The 22,905-nt window shown below is 38.4% G+C and overlaps 1 protein-coding gene across 8 annotated transcripts in view; it reads left to right on the top strand.

Annotated features, from left to right (window-relative positions):
- The window catches only part of FAM184A (family with sequence similarity 184 member A), a 115,496-nt gene that overhangs the window by 38,435 nt on the left and 54,156 nt on the right, over nt 1-22,905 (top strand). For all 8 annotated transcript variants that reach the window (XM_030809624.1, XM_030809619.1, XM_030809621.1 and 5 more), the window contains exons 2-6: nt 9,922-10,776; nt 11,643-11,778; nt 14,531-14,712; nt 17,719-17,916; nt 21,953-22,075. In XM_030809624.1, the coding sequence (XP_030665484.1) occupies nt 9,922-10,776; nt 11,643-11,778; nt 14,531-14,712; nt 17,719-17,916; nt 21,953-22,075 (1,494 nt within the window). The remainder of the gene's footprint in view (nt 1-9,921; nt 10,777-11,642; nt 11,779-14,530; nt 14,713-17,718; nt 17,917-21,952; nt 22,076-22,905) is intronic.

Below are 22,905 nucleotides of genomic sequence, written 5' to 3'. Positions count from 1 at the left end.
TATAAAAATATATGCATTCTAGAAAACATCCAGCCTAGGCTCTCTAAAAAATGTTAATATGATGAAAGAAAAAAACAAAAAGCAAAGGTTTTTTTTTAAAAAAAAAAAAAACTACATATTAAAACAGACTGAAAGAATATGATGACTCAATACAATGTGGGATCCTTGATTGGATCTTCATTGACAAAGAAAAGCTACTATAGATTTCACTATTGGAATAATTTGGTGAACTTAAATATAGGCTGTGTGTTAGATAATATTCTATTAAGTTAAATTGCCTGGGAATAATAATGCTACTGTCTTTGGTCATATGAAACAATGTACGAAGATATTTAGTGATGGGTTCTGATAGCTGCAACTTATTTTCAAATGATTCAGAAAACAGAAAATTCATGCATATGTGTACATAAATGCTTGCTGGTGAAAGAGTTTGGGATTTTTCTTTCTAACATTCACTTTGCACTAAGTGATATTCTATGAGTTTTGGTTCTTGCTTTTTTCTTTAGAATGCATGTTCGTTTATGATTTCCTCGTTTTAATAATTTTTCTTTCATCTACCTCATTTTATTAGCCTGAGGTACTTGGGACTATTTCTTGAATTTAATTCTCTCTCTCTCTCTCTCTCTCTCTCTCTCTATATATATATATATATATACTTTTTTTTTTTTTTTTTTTTGAGACAGAGTCTCACTCTGTCACTCAGGCTGGAGTGCAGTGGCATGATCTCGGCTCACTGCAGCCTCTGCCTCCCAGGACAAGCAATTCTCCTGCCTCAGCCTCCTGAGTAGCTGGGATTACAGACGCGTGCCACCATGTCTGGCTAATTTTTGTACTTTTAGTAGAGATGGGGTTTTGCCATGTTGGCCAGGCTGGACTTGAACTCCTAGCCTCAGGTGATCCACCCATCTGGGCCTCCCAAAGTCCTGGGATTACAGGTGTGAGCCACCGCACTGGCCCAATTCTATAACTTCTTTAGTTTCTTTCTTTTTTTTTTTTTTTTTTTTTTGAGACAGAATCTCACTCTGTCGTCCAGGCTGGAGTGCAGTGGCATAATCTTGGCTCACTGCAACCTCCACCTCCTAGGTACAAGCGATTCTTCTGCCTCAGCCTCCTGAGTAGCTGGGAATACAGGCACCTGCCACTACACCCAGCTAATTTTTTGTATTTTTAGTAGAGATGGGGTTTCACCATGTTGACCAGGCTGGTCTTGAACTCCTGACCTCATGATTTGACCACCTTGGCCTCCCAAAGTGCTGGAATTACAGGCGTGAGCCACCTCACCTGGCCGTTTCTTATGTTACAATGATTACTCCTGTCATCCAGATAACTTAGGTAGCATAAATGTGCTGTTACTGATCAACAGTAGAATAGGTAAGAAAATATGGAGGGATTTGTGCAATTTCATCACCTCCAAAGCAAGCCAGCTTTAAAAACATTTTATTAACATGCTCTTATACAGTAAGGATGGCATATTGAGATGTGGTGCTAATACCCCAGCTCCAAACAGTGAACCATTTTTATAGAAACGTAAGATTCCCTTAGTAAGCTACTTAGGGCTCATCAGGAATATTTAATAATTTTTTTAATAAATTGGGTAATTTGCAAAAAAAATTATATTTATAAGGCTGGTCTGGGAGTACCATTGAATATAAATTGAGGTACAGAGGTTTAGTGTATGTTATTGCTCTGGAACCGATAGAATAGCCTCTGGCAGAAGGAAGTAACCTGCTGTTCTTGAGAAGTTTGAGAGTTTTCAATATTCTTTAACTCTGATGTCTTATGGCTCAAGTAACCTTTTGGTGATTAGCTCAACTAGAAGAATTGAAGATTTAATAATACAAACATTCTCTTTGTTTAAAATGTACCAGATCTTTTTTTAAACAATTATTGAATCCGAGATTACTCTTTTATTAACTTGGTAAGCTACCTTTTGCCTCATGTAGTGGTTATGTATTCTGAGGGAGAGTCTTCTCCCACCCTTTTTCTTCCCTTCCCTTTCCACCTCCCTGCTCCCTCCCTTCCTCTTTTCCTCCCTTCCTCCTCCTCCTCCCTCTCCCCATCCCTCTCCCCCCCTTCTCCTGCTCCTCCTCCTCCTCTTCTTCCTTCTGCTCCTCCTTCTCTTCCCTCTCCCTCTCCCTCTCCCCGTCACTCTCACTCTTCCCTCTCCCTCTCCCCCTCTCCCACCCTCTCCCTGGTCTGGAAGGGATAGAGAAGCAGTATTCAGAATTTAATAGTAAAAAAATGAGACTGAGACTGGCAGTCACGCAGTCACTGTTAACCTATTAAAAAGGTTTAATACTTTCTGATTATAATAGGAACATACATTCATTATAGAATGTGTAGAAATACTGAAATCTCGTCAGTAAAAATTTGGTTTATTTCTTTTCTTTTTTTTTTTTTTTTTTTGAGACAGAGTTACTTTCTTGCCCAGGCTGGAGTGCAGTAGCAGGATCTTGGCTCACTGCAACCTCCGCCTCCCAGGTTCAAGCAATTCTTCTGCCTCAGCCTCCCAAGTATCTGGGATTACAGGCACGTGCCACCATGCCCAGCTAATTTTTGTATTTTTAGTAGAGATAGGGTTTCACCATGTTGGCCAGGCTGGTCTTGAACTCCTGATCTCAGGTAATCTGCCCACCTAGGCCTCCCAAAGTGCTGGTATTACAGGAGTGAGCCACCGTGCCAGGCCTGGTTTATTTCTTTACATATCTATATATCTATATCTATCTATATCTATATCTATATCTATATCTATATCTCTATATCTATATATCTGTACTCACTTTTTCCTCCTGTAAAATGGGATCTTATTGTATGTAACGTTGTATACTTGCCTTATATCATTTTTTCTTGTATTGTGAAACATTCTTCCAAATGAAATGTGCTTTTGATGGTTTCATGGTATTACACTGTATGAATATACCATCATTTATTCAATGATTCCCTTACCTTAGCAGTGTTAAGCCTGTTGGTGTAATATGCAACAATTAAGGTCCAGTTAAAATATTTTACATTACTAAGTTAATATATATCACTTTAGTGAATGTATGTTATTACAAATGTGCTTTATTACTCTTTCACTGAATTTACCTTATGACTAATGAGTTAGATTTTAATGGGAACGTATTTACATATTGCCAAGATATTATTCAGCTTGAGCTGCCATAATGTAATAACCTAGACTGAGTGGCTTAAACAATAAAAATTTATTTCTTACAGTCTGGAAGCTGGGAAGTCCAAGATCAAGGTACCAGCCAATTCAGTTCCACAGTGAGCGCTCTATTCCTGGCTTGCAGGTGGTCACCTTCTTGATGTGTCGTCACATTGCAGGGAGAGAGCAGAAGCAGTCTCTCTGGTGTCTCTTCATGTAATAGCACCAGTCCCAGAATGAGGGCTCCACTTTGATGGTCTCATCTAAACCTAATTACCTCCCAAAGGTCCCGTCTCCAAATACCATCATATTGGGGGTTAGGGCTTCAACATAAGAATTTTTGAGGAAGGCAATTTGGTCCAGAGCAGGCATAAATGAGGACTATTTCAGAAACTTCTTATTTTACCTAAGTATCACTTTAAACCTAGGATCTAGAATTGTTCTCATTTTACCTGTGGGAAAGATTATCTGATTTATCATAGGGAAAAAAAGATTTATCATAGGAAAAGTAAAAATTACTATTGCTTATTCATCATGAAATACATAGTTAAAAGTAAAAGATTTATAGGAAAAGTAAAAATTACTATTGCTTATTCATCATTAAATACGTAGTTAAATTATGCATCATTGGCATAAAATGGAACTATGAAATGTTACATAGTTCATAAAATGAACTACGAAATGTTACATAGTTCATAAAATGAACTATGAAATTGCTGAAATGATTCCTATGCTATTCCATTCCATGAATGTTCATAGTTCCATAAAAAGTGCAAATGTCTCTTAATGTCTTTTAAAGTACTTTATGAAAAGAGACTTTAAGAGAGTTTTTTTTTTCTATTTGTAAAAGAATAGCCAATTTTATGAGTGATTATGATCATTTACTAAAGTTCCTTTTAAAATTAGTCTCACCCTCTCCATAAATAAGTAATACAACTAATAAGTCTTACTATGCTTTAGTGCCTTACATATATTTTTTTAAATAGTTATATAACATCAATTTTTGAAATTTCAGTGATCGGTTGATCTTATATCAATGGTGCTACTAAGGTAGATAATAAGATCTTTATTTAATATTTGAGAAACTCAAAGCTTGAAGAAATTAAGTGATTTTATCTAGTGTCAAACCTTTGTTATATCTTCTGTATGTTCAAAGAATATAGGAAATTTTTATATTACCTTGATCTGAAAAATAGTGTTCAGAGAAAGACACTAATAAATAGTTACCTTTATAATTACATAGAAAAATGAACAATTAGAGGATACTATATCCAGTTAAGCTCAACTTGAAAATTCATATGTAGCATTCTTACTTAAAAGTAAGTTAGTAGTCATGTATTTCAAGTGATCACTAATGAAAGTATTAATTTGTTATTATGTTTGGCTTCATTTTGTTATTTCTTTTTAAGTTTTTAGAAACTTATTTAACATTGCTTTCCTTGGGAAATACCAATATATGGTCAGCATGAATATATATTCTTTTATAAAATATGCTTCCAGAATCTCTTAATCAGTTTTCTGAGTGTATGAGTGGTAGTGGAAAGAACCCTGTACTATTTAATAGGGAGTAAACCAAGCTGGTGCAAATTTAGATCTTTTATTATTTTTTATTTGTGGCTGCCAATTTTGGCTGATAAGATGGCTTTTCTATGTATAGATTAGAACAGGAGTTTGTAATAAGGTGTTTTCCACAACTACTCAACTTTGCTGTCATAGTGGGAAAGCAGCTGTAGGCAATACATAAACAAGTGGACATAACTGTGCTCCAATAATATTTTATTTATTAATACAAAGACAAGCAGCAGCCATATTTGGCCTACAGGTTGTAGTTTGCTGACTCCTGCATTAGAATATCAAGTGAAATAAAACCTCCTCACTATAATATTTTTTAAATTATTTGTCATGTTTTGTTTACTTAAATCCTATTCTAACTTAATGCTTTAATTTGTGCATTTTTCTTTTTAAATTTCACCTTTTTGATTGCTGCAGTGCTTTTATGTCTTCAGCTTCTTTTTAGGCTCTCTAATATCTTCATACATCTTTTCAACCTTATCAAGACTCCTCCAAATTTAACTACATATTTACTGACAATCAGGGGTGAGTGAGGTAAGGCAATGGAGGTTCTAGATATAAAGAAAAGATAGACTCTTATGGATTTGGGTGGTTGTGGAAGACTCATTAAAGGAGGCAGGACTGGAACTGATTCATCAGAGCTTCGAGGGAAATTAAATATTAGAAAAAAGAGAAGATTATTTCAATAAATTGTTGACAAGGGGAAACTCACATATTTCCTCCTTCCCTCATTTCATCCCCAAAATATGAATTCCACCAGGGACTGGTTCTTTCCAAGATCATTTCCTGGAGCAGAATGCTAATGATGTGACTTAGTTCTCTCTTTGGATTTTACCTCGTTGAATTCTCTTTTCCTTCTTTGTGGCTAGGACTGACCAGCCTTGGAAAGGCCTGAAGCCTATGGCCTATACCAGCTTTGCTCTAGGCACTCTGGCAAATGGGCTTCTCTCTGGCTGGTTGGCTTGTTTTTCCTTAGTGTCCCTATTTGAGATAGGAAAAAACAGTTTTTCCTATCCTTACACTGGATAGAACACATAATACCTCACCTCTGGTCACCAAAATGTGTGTGGGTTTTCTCTGCCAACAACCAGTTCTCTAGTGGACACCAAATGAGTATACTATAATTCAGTTCATTTCTGACACTGTCTGCCTGAAGATAGCGTCAGATCCCACAGGTTAAAGGCTCAATCCCACAAGACTGCCCTCATTCAGATGCCAACCGCAAGTTCTTCTGGCAAAAAAATAAGTAGGGGGTTCACATTACCCTCCCTTGGGTTGGATTAATTTGCTAGAATGCTCTCAGAACTCAGAAAAACATGTTTACCCCCATTTATAGGGTACAGAAGAAGTTAGTTAGATGGAAGAGATGCATAGGGCAGGGTCTGTGGGAAGGAATGTGGAGTTTCTTTGCCTTTTCCAGGCATGCCACCCTCGCAGCACCTCCACGTGTTCAGAAATCTGGAAACTTGACTTTTGTGTTTTTATGAAGCCTTCACTGTGTAGGCATGGTTGATTAAGTCATTGGTTGTTGGTGATCAACTCAACTCTCAGACCTTATCTCCTCCCTAGAGGTCCCTGTATGGGGCTGGAAGTTCCAACTGTATAGTCACATGATGGGTTCCTCTGGCAGCCAGCCCCAATCCTGAGGCCTTCCCAAGAGCCCACTAGGAGTCATGTCATTAGAACAAAAGATGCTCCTATCACCCAAGAGATTCCAAGAGATTTAGATTTAGGAGCTCTGCTGTTAAAGAACTGAACTGGAGTCTGCTCACCTGGCACAGTGAAAACACACATCAAGGTTTTTGCAGTGACAGAAGTTAGCCTATTGTAGAGCGCTAAGCAGAGGGGACCAGCCAGCTAAATGCTCAAATCCGGCCTCCCTGATGGCTTGCAGGCAAGGATTTTTAAAGGCAGGGATAAATTTCAAGAAAGCAGAAGCTACAGGCAAAATCATAAATCAATACAAGGAGGTTACACATTGGCTTAAGCTTAAAAGGGCAGGACATTTGAGGTGGGGGGCACTCACAGGTGGTAGGTAGATTCAGAACTCTTCGGATTTGCAATTGATTAAGGAAGGGAAGCTTTGTTTAAAACATTTAAGTTCAGTAGAAAAATGCTGACTTGCTAGAGGGAATGACTTTCTCTAAGTTCCTCAGGAAGAAACTTACTAATAAAACAAAGGGTAATAGCTAAAATTTAGTCTTCATTTCCCCCACATCTGGAGTCTGTATGCCAGCAGATCCATTCAGTGGGGGTTCAAGCCTCTAAAAGACAACTCAAGGATGTATGTTAGGATGTTATCTTTAGTTTCTGTAGGAAAAGCAAACATCTCTGGAGCTTTAACTTCCTTGGCTCTTGTTCTTAGGATACTGTTACCTTCTCGTTTAACAAGTTACTGAATTACCTCGAGGGCTAGCTAGATGCCTGGAATTTTTCTTAAAGGAACTTTGGGGTTTTCCTTTATTTCCATGTTTGGGGGTTTGCAGGTCCCTAAAAGGAGAGGTGGGGTCCCTGCTGTATTTCACTGTGTCCAATGATCCTATCGCACAGGAAATTACAAAAGTCTTAGGAGCTCTATGTCAGGAACTGGGGGCAGAGACCAAATATATATTTCTTATGTAAACCAAAAAGTATGTGAGACAGGTCTCAATCAATTTAGAGGTTTATTTTGCTAAACTTAAAGACCACGGTCCGTGACACAGCCTCAGGGAGTCTTGAGAACATGTGCGCAAGGTGGTTTGGTTACAACTTGGTTTATACATTGTAGGGAGATAGAAGTTATAGGCAAAGACATAAATTAGTATGTATAGTGTTCAGCCTGGGAAGTGGGACATCTCTAGGTGGGTGTGAGGGAGGTTTTAGGTCATAGGTGGATTCAGAGATTTCCTGATTGGCAATTGGTTGAAAGAGGTAAGCCCTGACTAAAGAGTTGAATTCAGCATAAAGAAATGCTTGAGTTTAGTTAGATAAGGGGGTTGTGGATGCCAAGGTTCTTGTCATATAGATGAGGCCTCCAGGTAGCAGACTTCAGAGAGAATAGGTGGTAAATGTCTCTTATCAGACCTTAAAAGGTGTCATGCTCTCTGAAGAAGACCCGAGTATGGGAAGGAGATTCTCTACAGAATGCAAATTTACTTTACAGGAGGCAGCTTTACAGGGGCATTTCAGAATATGGAATGTCAAACAAAAAAATTTTAGGGTAAAATACTTTGATTTTCTTCAGGGCTTGCAATAAAATACCAAACTCCAACCTGACTCTTGGTATAGTATCACATGATGTTGTTTGGAATTTGGTATTTTATTGCTATGAAGAGTCTGTTTTGTCAGTCTTATGATCTCTGTTTTAATGTTAACGTTGGTCAGTTGTGTCTAAATCCTGAAGTGTAGAGTGCAGAAAAGCCCAGCATGTCCAATCCATAATGAGGCATGTCTGACCTTTCCCTTTCAGTCATGGCCTAAACTAGTTTTTCAGGTTTCTTTGGGGTCCACATGGGTAAGAGGAGGGTCCATTCAATTGGCTGGGGGCTTAGAATTATATTTTTGGTACACTTATTATATCACAGGTCCTTTCAGTCTTTTATGGCCATTTGACTTCGTGGGCAGATATGACCCAAGGGGATGGGAATAGGAAGTCAGTCAGCTTTCTTGGCTTATAAGCTACCTTTATGAGTAAATGTGTAAATGAAGGAGTCCTGCTTGGGATCTGTGTTACCTTATTGGGAACATAATTTGGAATTTGAAATGAGGGTTTTTGAAAAAACAGAATGTGAATAAGTACTTCTGTTCACATTTTTTCCTGTAGACTTTGCAAAAAGGGATAGCATGGCAAGACAAATGGGTTCCTGTCATCTCTCAATCTTGTTACCTTTGGTATGATTGCAGACCAAGCGAGTATAGGGACAGGGCCACTGGATCTGGAAGACAAAGCTCTGTGTAGAGAAAGTGATGCCCCTGTGTTGAGGTAGCCTTCTTGTTTCTTCTGCAAGTGCAACTGCAGTCCCAGAGAGTGACAGCCTATCTTTAGCAAGTGGGATCTGGAGTTACTGTGGTATTTGGAGAGCCAGCCAGTCTGCCACAGTTACCTCAGGCTGCATGAATAATTTCTCTACAAAAAATGGCAACACTTTTCCATCATAACTGCAGTTTCTGGTATCTGATGCTGGAATTCGTTTCTAAAGCCAGAGTAATGTCACATTAAAATGAGCAAATCTCCAGACACTGATTTTTAGCTACTAGATTTTTTGATTGTATAGTGTTTACTTCTTTTCGCTTCAGGGGAAAGAAAGTGGGCACATCTCTAAGCCTTAAATAACAGTCATGAATATTTCACTGTGTGACCACAGTGGCGTGATGGCGGGCATCCGAGGAACAGAGGGAAGGAAGGAGAGTGTTACTGTGCAGGGAATCTGTTGTCATTTGAAATTAAGGTTGGGACATCTCAGTGAAATCATTAAAACCTAGGAACTAAAATGAAAATAAAGACCTGTACTCAAAACACTGGCTTAAGGAATTGGGTTACTTGGAGGCAGAGAGAAAATTAGCCAATGAGTAAAACTACCGCATTTGAAATATGAAGAGAAAAAGTACAAATTGGGTTTTATAAAGAGATCACTAGAAACTTGAAGAGAGAAGAGGATCAGCTTTAAAAGCAAACTATAGGGGAATTGGGAAAGGAAAGTTTAAAATTTGAAATATTTAAACAGGCCATTACAAAGATAAAAGGCTTTTAGGAAGACTTAGGGCCTAGGGCTTCTCCTCATGTGAAGCCTCTCGTATCTCTAGGACACCAATATAGGGCAGAGTCTTACTATGAGACTTTTTCTCCTGAACACGCCTTCACAGTCCCCCGTAAGCTAGACTGGGACATATGAGAACTCCTTTATCTTAGGCCAGTTGCCTCCTTTGTCCATTTCCTCTTTGCTGTTTCATTTGTAGTAAAAAACAGTCTTAAATTTGAATGCTTTAAAATTATAACTAAAAAGTCTTTAAATACAAATCTTAAGATTGTGCTAAGATAGAAATTTGCTAAGCAAATCAATCTATGAGTACAAAAACAATTGCATCAAGTTTCCATATTTAACATTAGCCGTAGCCAATATTATGTGCATAGAAAAATATCAATCCAAATGAAAGAATTAACTTCAAGTTAGAAAATAATATGGATTCACAATTCTTCTCCCTTCTTATTCAAAACCATGCAGGTAATATATGCTTTAAACACTAGAAATGATGAGCATGAATCTGCAATTCAAGCCCTCAAAGATGCTCATGAAGAAGAAATTCAACAAATTCTTGCAGAAACAAGAGAAAAAATATTGCAGTATAAAAGCAAAGTAACAGAGGAGCTAGACCTTAGAAGAAAGATTCAAGTTTTAGAAGCATCATTAGAAGATCACATAAAAATGAAGCAGCAGGCTTTGACAGAATTTGAAGCTTATAAGCACAGAGTTGAGGACATGCAACTTTGTGCAGAAGCCCAGCATGTCCAACGCATAGTGACCATGTCTAGAGAAGTCGAAGACATTAGAAGGAAATTTGAAGAAAAATTACGGAGCTTTGGACAACTTCAAGTACAGTTTGAAAAAGACAAACGATTGGCATTAGAAGACTTGCAAACTGCTCACAGACAAGAGATACAAGAGCTATTGAAGTCACAGCAGGATCACAGTGCCTCAGTAAATAAAGGCCAGGAGAAGGCAGAGGAACTACACAAAATGGAGGTGGAGTCCTTAAACAAAATGCTTGAGGAGCTAAGACTTGAACGGAAGAAACTAATTGAGGATTATGAAGGCAAGTTGAATAAAGCTCAGTCCTTTTATGAACGTGAGCTTGATACTTTGAAAAGGTCACAGCTTTTTACAGCAGAAAGCCTACAGGCCAGCAAAGAAAAGGAAGCTGATCTTAGAAAAGAATTTCAGGGACAAGAAGCAATTTTACGAAAAACCATAGGAAAATTAAAGACAGAGTTACAGATGGTACAGGATGAAGCTGGAAGTCTTCTTGACAAATGCCAAAAGCTTCAGATGGCACTTGCCACAGCAGAGAACAATGTTCAGGTAGGTAAAGAATGTTATATTCAACACATGGATTTTTTTTCTTTTGAATATATTTGTTCTGTAGGCTGGAGAGCAGTCTGGCCCACTTAGAATCAGTGGCTTCACACCGCTTAGACTTTTTTTTTTTTTTTAAAACTTTTCCTGCTTTTCCTTTGTGAAAAAAATCAATGACAGGATAATTTGTATTACCCTGTAGTTGTTATTTCAGAATTTCAGATATTAGGGACCCAAAAAGACAAGCTTAAAACCTTGTCTAATTATTGGCTATGCACAGTGGTACACACCTGTAATCCCAGCACTTTGGGGGGCCAGGCAGGAGGATCGCTTCAGGCCAGGTGTTAGAAACCAGCCTGGGTGAGTGAGCTTAGCGAGATAATGCCCTGTTTCTGGGGGGAAAATATTGCTAATTATTTACAAAAGGATTTTAATATTGGGCTTAAAGTTTAAATATATTTTTTTCTTTTCCTTTCACTAATAATGGTTTGCCTGCTAGCTGATATTTAGACTTTGATCAAGAAATTGCTTGCTTTCTAAACCTGAATTTAATAGGGGTATTGCACAAGTCTGGGGGAAAAAAATGCCAGAAGTCCACAAGTTTTGTTTTGTTGGCTTAGAAAATTTCATAACCATGTTTTTAATATCTGTGCAACATTAGAATGGATTAGAAAGTGTGGAATAGCCTTTCCTGATTGGGTCATGTTTATGAAAATATCAAGTTATAAATCACCAATACTTACAGATTTAAAAATTGGTATATAGTTTAGTATGACTTCTGAATAAGAGAAAGCTGACCCTTATAATTTAAATGAATTATTTAGCTTAGTATTATTCCTGCATTTTAACAATGGCTATTTAATCTTTCTTAGGTTCTTCAAAAACAGCTTGATGATGCCAAGGAGGGAGAAATGGCCCTATTAAGCAAGCACAAAGAAGTGGAAAGTGAGCTAGCAGCTGCCAGAGAACATTTACAACAGCAAGCTTCAGATCTTGTCCTCAAAGCTAGTATGTGTGACCACAGTTTTTGATGTAATGCTTAGCTAAAATCAACACTTAATTTTATTTTTTTGGAGACAGAGTCTTGCTCTGTCGCCCAGACTGGAGTGCAGTGGCGCAATCTCGGCTCATTGCAACCTCCGCCTCCTGGGTTCAAGCAATTCTTCTGCCTCAGCCTTCCGAGTAGCTGGGACTACAGGTGCACACCACCATGCTTGGCTAACTTTTTTGTATTTTTAGTAGAGATGGAGTTTCACCATGTTGCCCAGGCTGGTCTTGAACTCCTGCTCTCAGGCAATCCCCCCCGCCTCGGTCTCCCAAAGTGCTGGGATTATAGGCATGAGCCACCACGCCCGGCCCCAACACTTAAATGTTAATTTAAGGTAGCATTTGTTTTTTCTTCTAACATTTTAAAACTATTTGGACTGTAAATGTGTTAAAGGACTCAATATGTTACTAATTACTTATAAGATACACAAATATTTTTTATTTTTAGGAATATATTTTTATAGAAAACTTGAGAGTTTTCCTTTGTGAGGAAAAATACCAATAGCAGGTAAAATACCAATAAATTAGTCACTAAAAGAAAGACGGGCTGGGCATGGTGGCTTACACCTATAATCTCAGCACTTTGGGAGGCCAAGGTGGGCAGATCACTTGCGGCCAGAAGTTTGAGACCAGCCTGACCAACGTGGCGAAACCCCATCTCTACTAAAAATAACAAAAATTAGCTGGGCATGGTGGTGCACACTTGTAATTCCAGCTACTTAGGAGGCTGAGGCATGAGAATAACTTGAACCTGGTGGCAGAGGTTGCAGTGAGCCGAGATTGCGCCAGTGCACTTCAGCCTGAGCAACAGAGCAAGGCTGTATCAAAAAAAAAAAAAGAAAGAATGAAAAATGAAGCACACTTTTCAAGAGGTGTTGTCCTTTAAAAACATACGTTTTTATTTTATTTATTTTTTTGAGACAAGGTCTTGTTCTGTCACCTAGGCTGGAGTGCAGTGGCAGGAACACAACTCACTATAGCCTGGACTTCCTGGGCTCAAGTGATCCTCCTACTTCAGCTTCCTGAGTAGCTGGGACCACAGGCATGCGCCACCTTGGCTGGCTAATTTTTTAATTTTTTGTAAAAACGGGGTCTTGCCATGTTGCCTAGGGTGGTCTCAAACTCCTGGGCTCTAGCAGTCCTCCCACCTTGGCCTCCCAAAGTGCTGGGATTTCAGGTGTGAGCCACCATGCCAGCATTTATTTAGTTTTTAGAGATGGGATCTTGCTCTGTTGCTCAGGCTTGAGTGCAGTGGCCTGATCATAGCTCACTGCAGCCTGGGCTTAAGTAATCCTCTTGCCTTAGCCTTCCCAGTAGCTGGGACTCTAGGTATGCCACGGGCTAACTTTTTTAAAGATGAGGTCTCACTGAGAAAATACACATTTTAAAGTGCTCAAATTAGTTAAACTGTATGTAAATTATAGCAGTTCATTTCTTAGGGCTTGTTACTAAGGTTCATTTTTACATACTAAAGCTGACTTGCCTATTTCTCAAGTGGCTGGTATGCTTTTTCACAACCATTACTGGAGGAGGTGGGTGACTTGTGTCAGTTCTGAAGTTATATTTCGTCTAAGTGTTTAGTGTGCCCAGAAAGGCTGTTTGAGCTGGTTCTTTGAGGATCTCATTTGATTTTGATTGGCTTATCAGTGAATCTCAGATTTTCCTTCCTCTAAATAGTTGTTTTTAATAACCTTTAGTGCACATTGGAATGACCTGAAGGGTTTGTGAAACTACAGATGCTGGGCCCCACAGTCAGTTTCTGATTCACTAGGTCTAGGGTGGGTCACATTTCTAACCAGAGTTCCCAGGTGATGCTGGTGATGCTGGTCCTGGGTACTTTGAGAACCTCTGCCTTAAACAATCCTTTCTATGAGACCTTTTTCTTCACTCACTTTTCATCTCTCTGTCTCTCTCCTCATTTTTCTCCACCTTCCCTGCTTTTTGCTGTCATTTAAAAGATTCTTTCATAACCTTGCTGTCTTTATCTGTGTCTTAAACCACCTTAGTTGTTGGTTAGTTGGTTGTTTTTATTTGGAGACGAGGTCTCGCTATGTTGCAGGCCATAGTGCAGTGGCTGTTACAGGTGCAGTCATAGCTCACTGCAACCTTGAACTCCTGGGCTCAAACAATCCTCCCACCACAACCTCCCAAGTAGCTGGGACTACAAGCTCCACATTAGGTCTTTATCCGGCCTCTTGCCTGAAACAAATTCAGTTTCAACCAAACTGCTATCTGCCATCTTTGTTTCCTACATACAAATTTCTTCCTTTTTATGTTAGAATTTGAAAATAAAGAAATTAGAAAAGAACAAATCACTCATTTTGGCGCCACAGTGTCAGTCAGTGCATCCTCTCCGTCCTTCTTTTATTCCCAGGAGACTTTCTTATGAAGCCCCAAGGAGTTGCGCCTACTTCAACCTGTTTAGCTTACAATCTTAAAAAAAAAAAAACAAAAGCAGTAAAACGGTACGAGGTGCAGGAAGCAACATTAATCATGTGAAAATGACGTTTTAATTTAAATTATTCCAGTGCACTAAGAAGTATTTTCATATAAATATTTCCATTTTATGTAGTGAAGAAACAACAGGAAAATTTGTACATGTAGACCATTTATTTTACTTAAGTATAAAGTACAGTTGTGTTATTAAATATAAACTGTTTATCTCTGGTACAACTGATTTTTAAATTGAAGGGATTTTCTTTTTGGGGGATAGGTCATATTGGAATGCTTCAAGCAACTCAAATGACCCAAGAAGTTACAATTAAAGATTTAGAATCAGAAAAATCAAAAGCCAATGAGAGATTATCTCAACTTGAAGAGGAAAGAGCTTTTTTGCAAAGCAAAACCCAAAGTCTGGATGAAGAGCAAAAGCAACAGATTCTAGAACTGGAGAAGGTAAAAAGTAATGGACACTCCATTCCCTCTGAAAGAGTTCCGTTTTTCTCTTTTTCAGATTTGAAGTATTTGGAGTATTTCTTGCTACTCCCCAGTAACAATACATTTCCTATTTTAGTAGTTATTTTTGGTTCTAATTTTGAGGAAACAGGTATATAGCTAGACTATCCTGTGCTGTATGTATGTTCAAAATATGTGGGTAACAATCTATATAATATAAAAAACTTAAGACATTTCAACCTATTTCAAGCCAGAAATTGAATAAACTCTTATTTCAGTGGAGTGTATACTTATAGTTAATCATTATTTGTTTTCTATTAATGAAATATATTACTGCATATCCATGTAGGAAATTTCTGTAGAACTGAAAATATGACAAGCTTCAAGCTCTGAAAATGTATACCAGCATATTGAATTTCTAGTTTAACAAGTGAAACATCATTTATAGAGTAATTGCTGAATATATATTCCAGTTTTTCAGATGCCCACAATACCAAGTGGGAGTTTTGGACATCCTTTTCTTTCTCTTTCCCTCAACGTCTAAGTATTTTGACAATGTCTATTCTCTTTGCTTTTTACTTACTTCCATTCATTCCTTAACCTGGTGCAGTCCTCTCTGACCATCAGTCCACAGAATTTGCTTTTGCCTTAGCCCTCAGTGACGTCCTGATTGGTGGACTTGGTGGATCATATCTTACTGTGGTACTCACTACCCACTGATTTACAATCTCCCATCTCTTGGTATTTCACATTCTTTCACATTTTTCTCCTACCTCCTTGGCCTTGCAGTCTTCTTTGTGAACTTCCCTCCTCCATCTGTTCCCTTACCATTGATGTTTCCAGTATTTTCATCTCATTCTACACACTCATTCATTCCAGTAACATCAACTGTCACTTATTCAGTAATAGCTTCTAAATCTTTAGGTCCAGGCCAGACATTTTCTCTGAATTTAAGTCTTTTATCCTTTTCACTAGATAACTCCATGTATGTTTTTCACAAACATCAAGTTACCATGCCCAGAACTTCCTCCTCTCAAAAGTACTAAGTTTCTTTTACTCCTTATTTCAACCAATAGCACCACCGTCTGTCTAGTTGCTAAATCAAAAACCTGAAAGTCATTCTTGATTACTGTTTTCTTAACCCCTTTATCTGTTACAGAGTCCTGTTGGTTCTACTTCCTTAATACATTTTTATTCCATCCTCCCCTGCTCATACCCATTTATAGATCTGAGGTTTAGGCACGTGTCATTGCTTGCCTGGATTATAGTCACAACTGCCTAGCAGCAATCTCTGATTTCAGTTGGCTCACCAGCCTTCTTCCAAGATGATTGTTTTTAAAAGTATATAATTTACTTGAACTTCAGTGATTTCTCAGTCCCTTCAGAAGAAAATTCAAAGTTCTTGGTGTAAAAGACCCCATCTCATTATTTTATTCCTGCCTACTTCTGAGCCCCATCTTTCACTACTTTATCACCTTGTATCCTGTATTCTATCTAGACTGCTTAGCTGCACAGACTTTCTGCCTCCCTAAACTTTCCTATCTGGTTAGCTACTTGCCATCTTTCCAATGCTGCACAACAATAGAAATGGTTATGAATGTAGGCTTTTGACAACAGACCTAGGCTTGACATTTTCTTATCATTAATTTCCACTGGGCTTGTAAGAATTAAATGAGAGAATGTCATCACCAGCTCAGATACTTTCTCTTCTGAAAAGCCTTCGCTGATATCTCTCTGTCTCTGTCTTTGTCTCTCTCTCTGAAACACACACGCACATGCACTTTCCCACCGCATCCAAGTTAGACATCCTTCTAATATACTCCCATAACACAGGATATACATCTGCATTAGTTCACTTCACATTGCTGTAAGGGAATACCTGAGACTGGGTAATTTATGAAGATAAGAGGGATATTTGGCTTGCAGTTCTGCGGTCCGTGCATGAAATGTAGTACTGGCATCTGCTTCTGGTGAGGCCTCAGAAAGCTTACAATCATGGTGGAAGGAGAAGGGGAGCCAGCATGTCACAGGACAAGAGAGGGAGCGAGAAAGAGGAAGGAGGTGCCAGCCTCCTTTAAACATCCAGATCTCACGTGAGCTCATTATTGCAAGGACAGCACCAAGCTATTCATATGGGATTTACCCCCATGATCCAGACACTTCCCACTAGTCACATCTCCAACATTGGAGGTCACATTTCAATATGAGATTTGGTGGGGACAAAAAAATCCAAACCTGTGTCAACATCCCTTTTTCATAGAACTTATAAAACTATATTGCCACAGTCTTTGTATTTTTTTCATTATTAGAACTGTGAATGCCCAAAAGGTATGTAATTGGCCGTCAAAATTGTATTGAGTGATATCCTTTGAGTGGGTTAACTGGTAAGCCATTTTGTGTACTATTTTGACATAAAAGGAAGCCCTTTACTCTTTTTTTTTATTTTTGAGATGGAGTCTTGCTCTTTCGCCCAGGCTGGAGTGCAGTGGCGCGATCTCGGCTCACTGCAAACTCTGCTTCCCGGGTTCACGCAATTCTCCTGCCTCAGCCTCCCAAGTAGCTGGGACTACAGGCACCCGCCACTGCGCCTGGCTAATTTTTTGTATTTTTAGTAGAGACGGGGTTTCACCATGTTAGCCAGGATGGTCTCAATCTCCTGACCTTGTGATCCACCCGCCTCGGCCTCCCAAAAAGTGCTGGGATTACAGGCATGAGCCACCACACCTGGCCCAGCCCTTTACTCTTAAGCTTGCAGATGTATTAACTCACATTTGGTGTAGTATAATAATAGTCTATTTTATCTCTTGCTTTAAAATTTTTGATTTTGTGTGGGCTCCCCTTTCACTTTCTGAGAACACTAATGATTTATTCTCATGTTTCACAGTCTAGATCCCGTAGCACTCAGTTTATTCAAGCTTCCATATTTATAGGGTATTCAAATTACCCTAATAGCAATAATGAAAAAAGCAGGTGCCGATTATTGATCTTTGTCTGTTTTAATTTTAGAAAGTAAATGAAGCAAAGAGAACTCAGCAAGAATATTATGAAAGGGAACTTAAAAACCTGCAAAATAGATTGGAAGAGGAGGTGACTCAATTAAACGAGGCCCATTCTAAGACTTTAGAAGAATTAGCTTGGAAGCACCATATGGCAATTGAAGCTGTCCACAGTAATGCAATTAGGGATAAGAGAAAACTGCAAATGGTGAGTAAAAATTTAATTTATCATTGCATTGTAAATTGATGATATTTCTGTAATAGTCCAGTGTGACCTATATTGTAGAGCAATGATTTGCTGCATCTCTTTTTTTTTTTTTCGAGACAGAGTCTCACTCTGTCTCTTAGGCTGGAGTGCAGGGCAGTGGCACAATCTCGGCTCATTGCAACCTCCGCCTCCCAGGTTGAAACAAGTCTCCTGCCTCAGCTTCCTGAGTAGCTGGGACTACAGGCGCATGCCACCACACCTGGCTAATTTTTGTATTTTTAGTACAGAAAGGGTTTCACCATGTTGGCCAGGCTGGTCTCAAACTCCTGACCTCAAGCGATCCTCCCGCCTCAGCCTCCCAAAATGCTGGAATTATAGGCATGAGCTACCGCACTTGGCCGATTTCCTTCATTTTGATGGCTGCTGTCTTGTAATCATTCTTGAAGTCACGATTCAAAGAGTAACATACCTGATAGTTCTTGATATGGGATATAGCTTATTGAATTGATACAAGACATTGCTACTTCATATAAGCCATAATAGAAACACTGTTTTTGTTCTTGTGCTGTCTCTTCATGAGACAATCTAATAGGTGTGCTCTTCAGGAAGCCTCAACTAGTTGAAAGTACATATTCTCTCGTAGATAGTTTTCTTCTTTGAGAAAATGATTTATGTTTTATTTTGTTTGTTTCTTCCTCAATTAAGTATTCAGCTTGCTAATAGTAATATATGACAGACAGAATTGCAGAGTAGAAAAAGCAAAGTATCTGACAGACCTTGGCCTTACACTGAGCTCTTTGCTTATTAACTGTATTACTTTGGGCCCCAAAAGCTGTGCCTTAGGCTCCTCATCTGACAGAAGATATGATCCAACTTAAAATGTTCCTTTGAGGATTAAGTCAGATAAAGTGTTGAGTACCAAGCCATGTTCTAGCACATGATGATAAAAATTAGCTATTAGTACTTCTTACTATGTACCATATACTACAGTAATGTTTTGCATCTTTTAGAAAATTTAATTCTTATGACAGTTTGGTTTCTCTACTCATTTTACTGAAGAGGGGATGTGCTCAAGCACATGCAACTAGTAACACTCAGTCAGGCCTTGAACTCAGGTTCCAGATCTGTCAAACCCCAGACATCTAAATACCATCATGTCGGCATTTAGTAATAATGGTTGTTATATATTTCACTAATGGTACTTTACAGTTTACAAAGAGCTTTTTTATATGTACCTTAATACTTACGACTTGGAGATTAAAGTCATTTTTATTATATAGATGGTAAAATAGGTTTAATAAACCTTGATGATTTTGTCAGAGCCACAGCACTATTAAGAAGAGATAGGATATGAGTTGAGATCTGCCTCAGTGTACTTTCCTTTTGTGACATGACTAGTTGGGAAAAATATTTAAGACCTAAACTTAATTTAAAATTCAAATAAAACTTCCTGTTAGAATGTTATTTCTTTCTGCCGGGCGCGGTGGCTCACACTTGTAATCCCAGCACTTTGGGAGGCCGAGGCGGGCGGATCACGAGGTCAGGAGATCAAGACCACGATGAAACCCCGTCTCTACTAAAAATACAAAAAAAAAATTAGCCGGGCGTGGTGGTGGGCGCCTGTAGTCCCAGCTACTCGGAGAGGCTGAGGCAGGAGAATGGCGTGAACCCAGGAGGCGGAGCTTGCAGTGAGCCGAGATTGCACCACTGCACTCCAGCCTGGGCGACAGAGCAAGGCTCCGTCTCAAAAAAAAAAAAAAAAAAGTTATTTCTTTCTAAACTTACTACTATATATTTATGTAGCCAGAGACAAAAATTAATGACATGTTATTTCTCAAGACTCTGACTGTAGTATTCTCTGTGCCAGGTCACTGTTCCAGGACCAGTTTGCACAGCATTAGTTATGTGAGGCATGTGCATGGTTAGCAATTCTGGGTGCCTGTATCACGTGTTCAGAGTTTTATAGAAAAGTGTTTCGTGGTACCTGCTTCTTCTGTACTCTCTTTCCTAGCTATCTTTTGGTATTATTTTTCATTTCTACATTCATTTTCACCTTAGCCACCTTCTTTCTTATTGGAATATTTAAATTGCATATGTCCTGCCTTTAGCCTTTATTCCTCTCTATTAAGTTATAAGTGCTAGAATTAAGGCATCTTTCATCAATGTCATTTTTACCTCATTACTCCTCATTATCCCTTCATCTGATTAAATTTTAATTTTCTAGCACCTGCCTTAAGCTACTTAAATCTCTTAAAGTCTTTCTTTAAAACGTGGTTGCCATAAGACAGATGACATGAAATTTCCTACATGTGAATATATTCACCACCCTATTGCAGCATTATTTCTACCCTTCTTTTTTTTATCAGAGTAACTTGTGTATCACTTGCTCTTTCTTCCACTCTTGCCTGTCTACCTCATGTCTGAACCTAAGCTGAAACCAGCCTCCTTCCAGAATAGTCTTCCTCTAGTGTAGATTCTCTCTTAAGGAACTTTTAGCTGAAGACGACTTCTCTTTTCTTATTATTCAGTTATCAAAAAGGATTGTACTGTCCATAACTGTAGTTGACCCACCACAACTGAGAGTGAATATACAGAGAACCCATGCAGAAAACTGTTAACGTAGGAGGCTTGAGGCTACCATCCTTAGAAAGGCAAGTTGGCCCTTGGCTGGCATCTGGGAACTTGGATTTCTGGAGGGATGCTCCCCATTCCCTAATAAGAATGACTCACTGGCCTAAGCTGTGGCCTAACCACGCAGCCAGTGTGGTTTATGCCGAACACCTGCTTTCCTTCTGGGAATCTGGAATTTTGACATGTGACAGGAAGATGGTACCTGTATGATCAGTCGCCGATAAAAAACCTGGGTACTAAGTCTCTCATGAGCTTTCCTAGTAGACAACATTTCACACAAGTTGTCACAGGTTGCTGGAGGTATTCAGCCTGTCTTGTATAAGGACAACATTTCACACAAGTTGTCACAGGTGTCTGGAGGTATTAAGTGTGTCCTGTGTGAGAGGGCTTTTGGAAACTTTGTACCTGTGTCTAGTTTCCGGCAGACTTCACCCCATGTGCCTTCTTCCTTTGTGGTGTGTGCTTTGAGTCCTGTGCCGTAATCACAGCCATGAGTGTGACTATACCCGTGAATGTAAATCATCAAACTCGGATTTGTCCTGGGGTCCTCTGACACAGAACCCTATTTATTATTATTCTCATTTTACACTATAGAACTATTGAACTGCTTGTAACATACTGTGCTCCTTTGTCCCTTCATGGTGTGAAAAAGCCTTAGCACATGCTTTTTCCCGTGCCTAGAAAAGGTGATGTTCCCCTCCTGCTCCATCACCTTTTCTTCCTTCAAACCATACTTAGGAATTGCTTTCTCTCTAAAGTTTTCGTTGCCAAGCTAGACGTTATTAGTTCCCCTTCCATATACTCCCGTACTCCCTATGCATGTCTAATTTAGTTAATATTCTTTAATTGCTCGATACCATGAGCTTATTAAGGGCGGGTTCCATATCTTATTGCCTTTGTTACCCAAGTGTTAAGTAGTGTGCCTGGCAAATAGTAAGTGATCTTCAGTAATTGTCAGTTTTACCAGTTTTGCTCTTTAATTTGCCTTCATTTTATACTTGCTCATTGTCTACTAGAGACTAGTAGACCACTGATTTGTAGAATGTTACTGGATTTCATTTTTTATGTAAACATAAAAGAATATGAGGGAAAAAAAGAATTTTGAATTCAAGAGGTAATTAGAATTTTTTATCTCACACTTTTCTGTTTTTGGACTTCAGCTTGATCTAGTCCAGTCACATGTTCTCACCATTTAAAAAAAGTATAACTACATTATAAATTAGTCAGAATGATAGAATCTAAGCCACTATGGGTGTCACTGTTAATTCAGGTATTGTTAATTAAGGGCAAGGCTAATTTGAAGAGCAAAGTTTCAAAATACAAAACAGAATAGTCTTTTTCTTGGAGTCTTCAAAGTATATAATACTTGCAATTTTGTTCATTTTTTAAAATTTCTTTTTCTAAGGAATTGGAAGAACAACATAACAAAGATAAACTAAACCTGGAAGAGGATAAAAATCAGCTTCAACAAGAGCTAGAAAACCTAAAGGAAGTACTGGAAGACAAGCTGAATACAGCCAATCAAGAGGCAAGAATTCTTTAGACCTGTTGCCTATGTTATAGATATTAATAATAATAACTTATTCTGGTGACATTGTATAGGTAGGTGAGTCTCAGTAAAGGTAACATATCTAGGATAAAAATAATTTAAAAACTTTAATTGGTGTTGAATTTTTCATGACACTCTGATTATGTTCCACCAGGTAAAATTTACTGTCAAAAACATTAAACTAAGGTGCTGTTGTGGGGAGAAGAAAAACAGAATATCACCACATAGGAAAAGAACAAAAGAGAGTTCTCTACCCTTTTGCCAAAAAAATAGCTTATTATTCTCTATACTGCCTCTTTTTGTACAATTTCAACAGAAACTGAGGATGGTAGCTAGAATCAATAGGCTTAATTTGAATTACAGTCTGTGACATTGCCCTTTTAAGACTAGATATAAATGAAAGAGGAGAAAAGAGGGAAGTTAGAGCTCTTCTTCAGTCTCACATCAGCAAAGTTCCAGGTGGGTTAAGGATTGGAATATAGTATGAAAATCATGGATATGATTATAAATAAAATATCAAAACAAAAATGACAAACCTGAGGACAGAGAAGGCTTTTTGAACATGGTATCAAAGTTATGAATTGAAACATGGAATATTTATACAGTTAAAGCTAAAACTTCTTTATATCAAAACACACCATAAGCAAAATTTAAAAAGAGGAAAAACTGGGAGAGATGAAGAGATTGACAAATTGACCAATGAAGAATTCATGTCTTTAACATTTTTAAGAGTATTTACAGAACAGTAAGAAAAATACAGACACCCAGATTATCTTTTTACAAGCTAAAAATGAACATGAAAAAAATTT

The sequence above is a fragment of the Nomascus leucogenys genome, chromosome 3 (assembly GCF_006542625.1).
Source record: "Nomascus leucogenys isolate Asia chromosome 3, Asia_NLE_v1, whole genome shotgun sequence".
NCBI classification, from domain to species: Eukaryota; Metazoa; Chordata; class Mammalia; order Primates; family Hylobatidae; genus Nomascus; species Nomascus leucogenys.
Note: the sequence above shows the minus strand (reverse complement) of the source record. Positions and strands in the feature narration are given on the sequence as shown.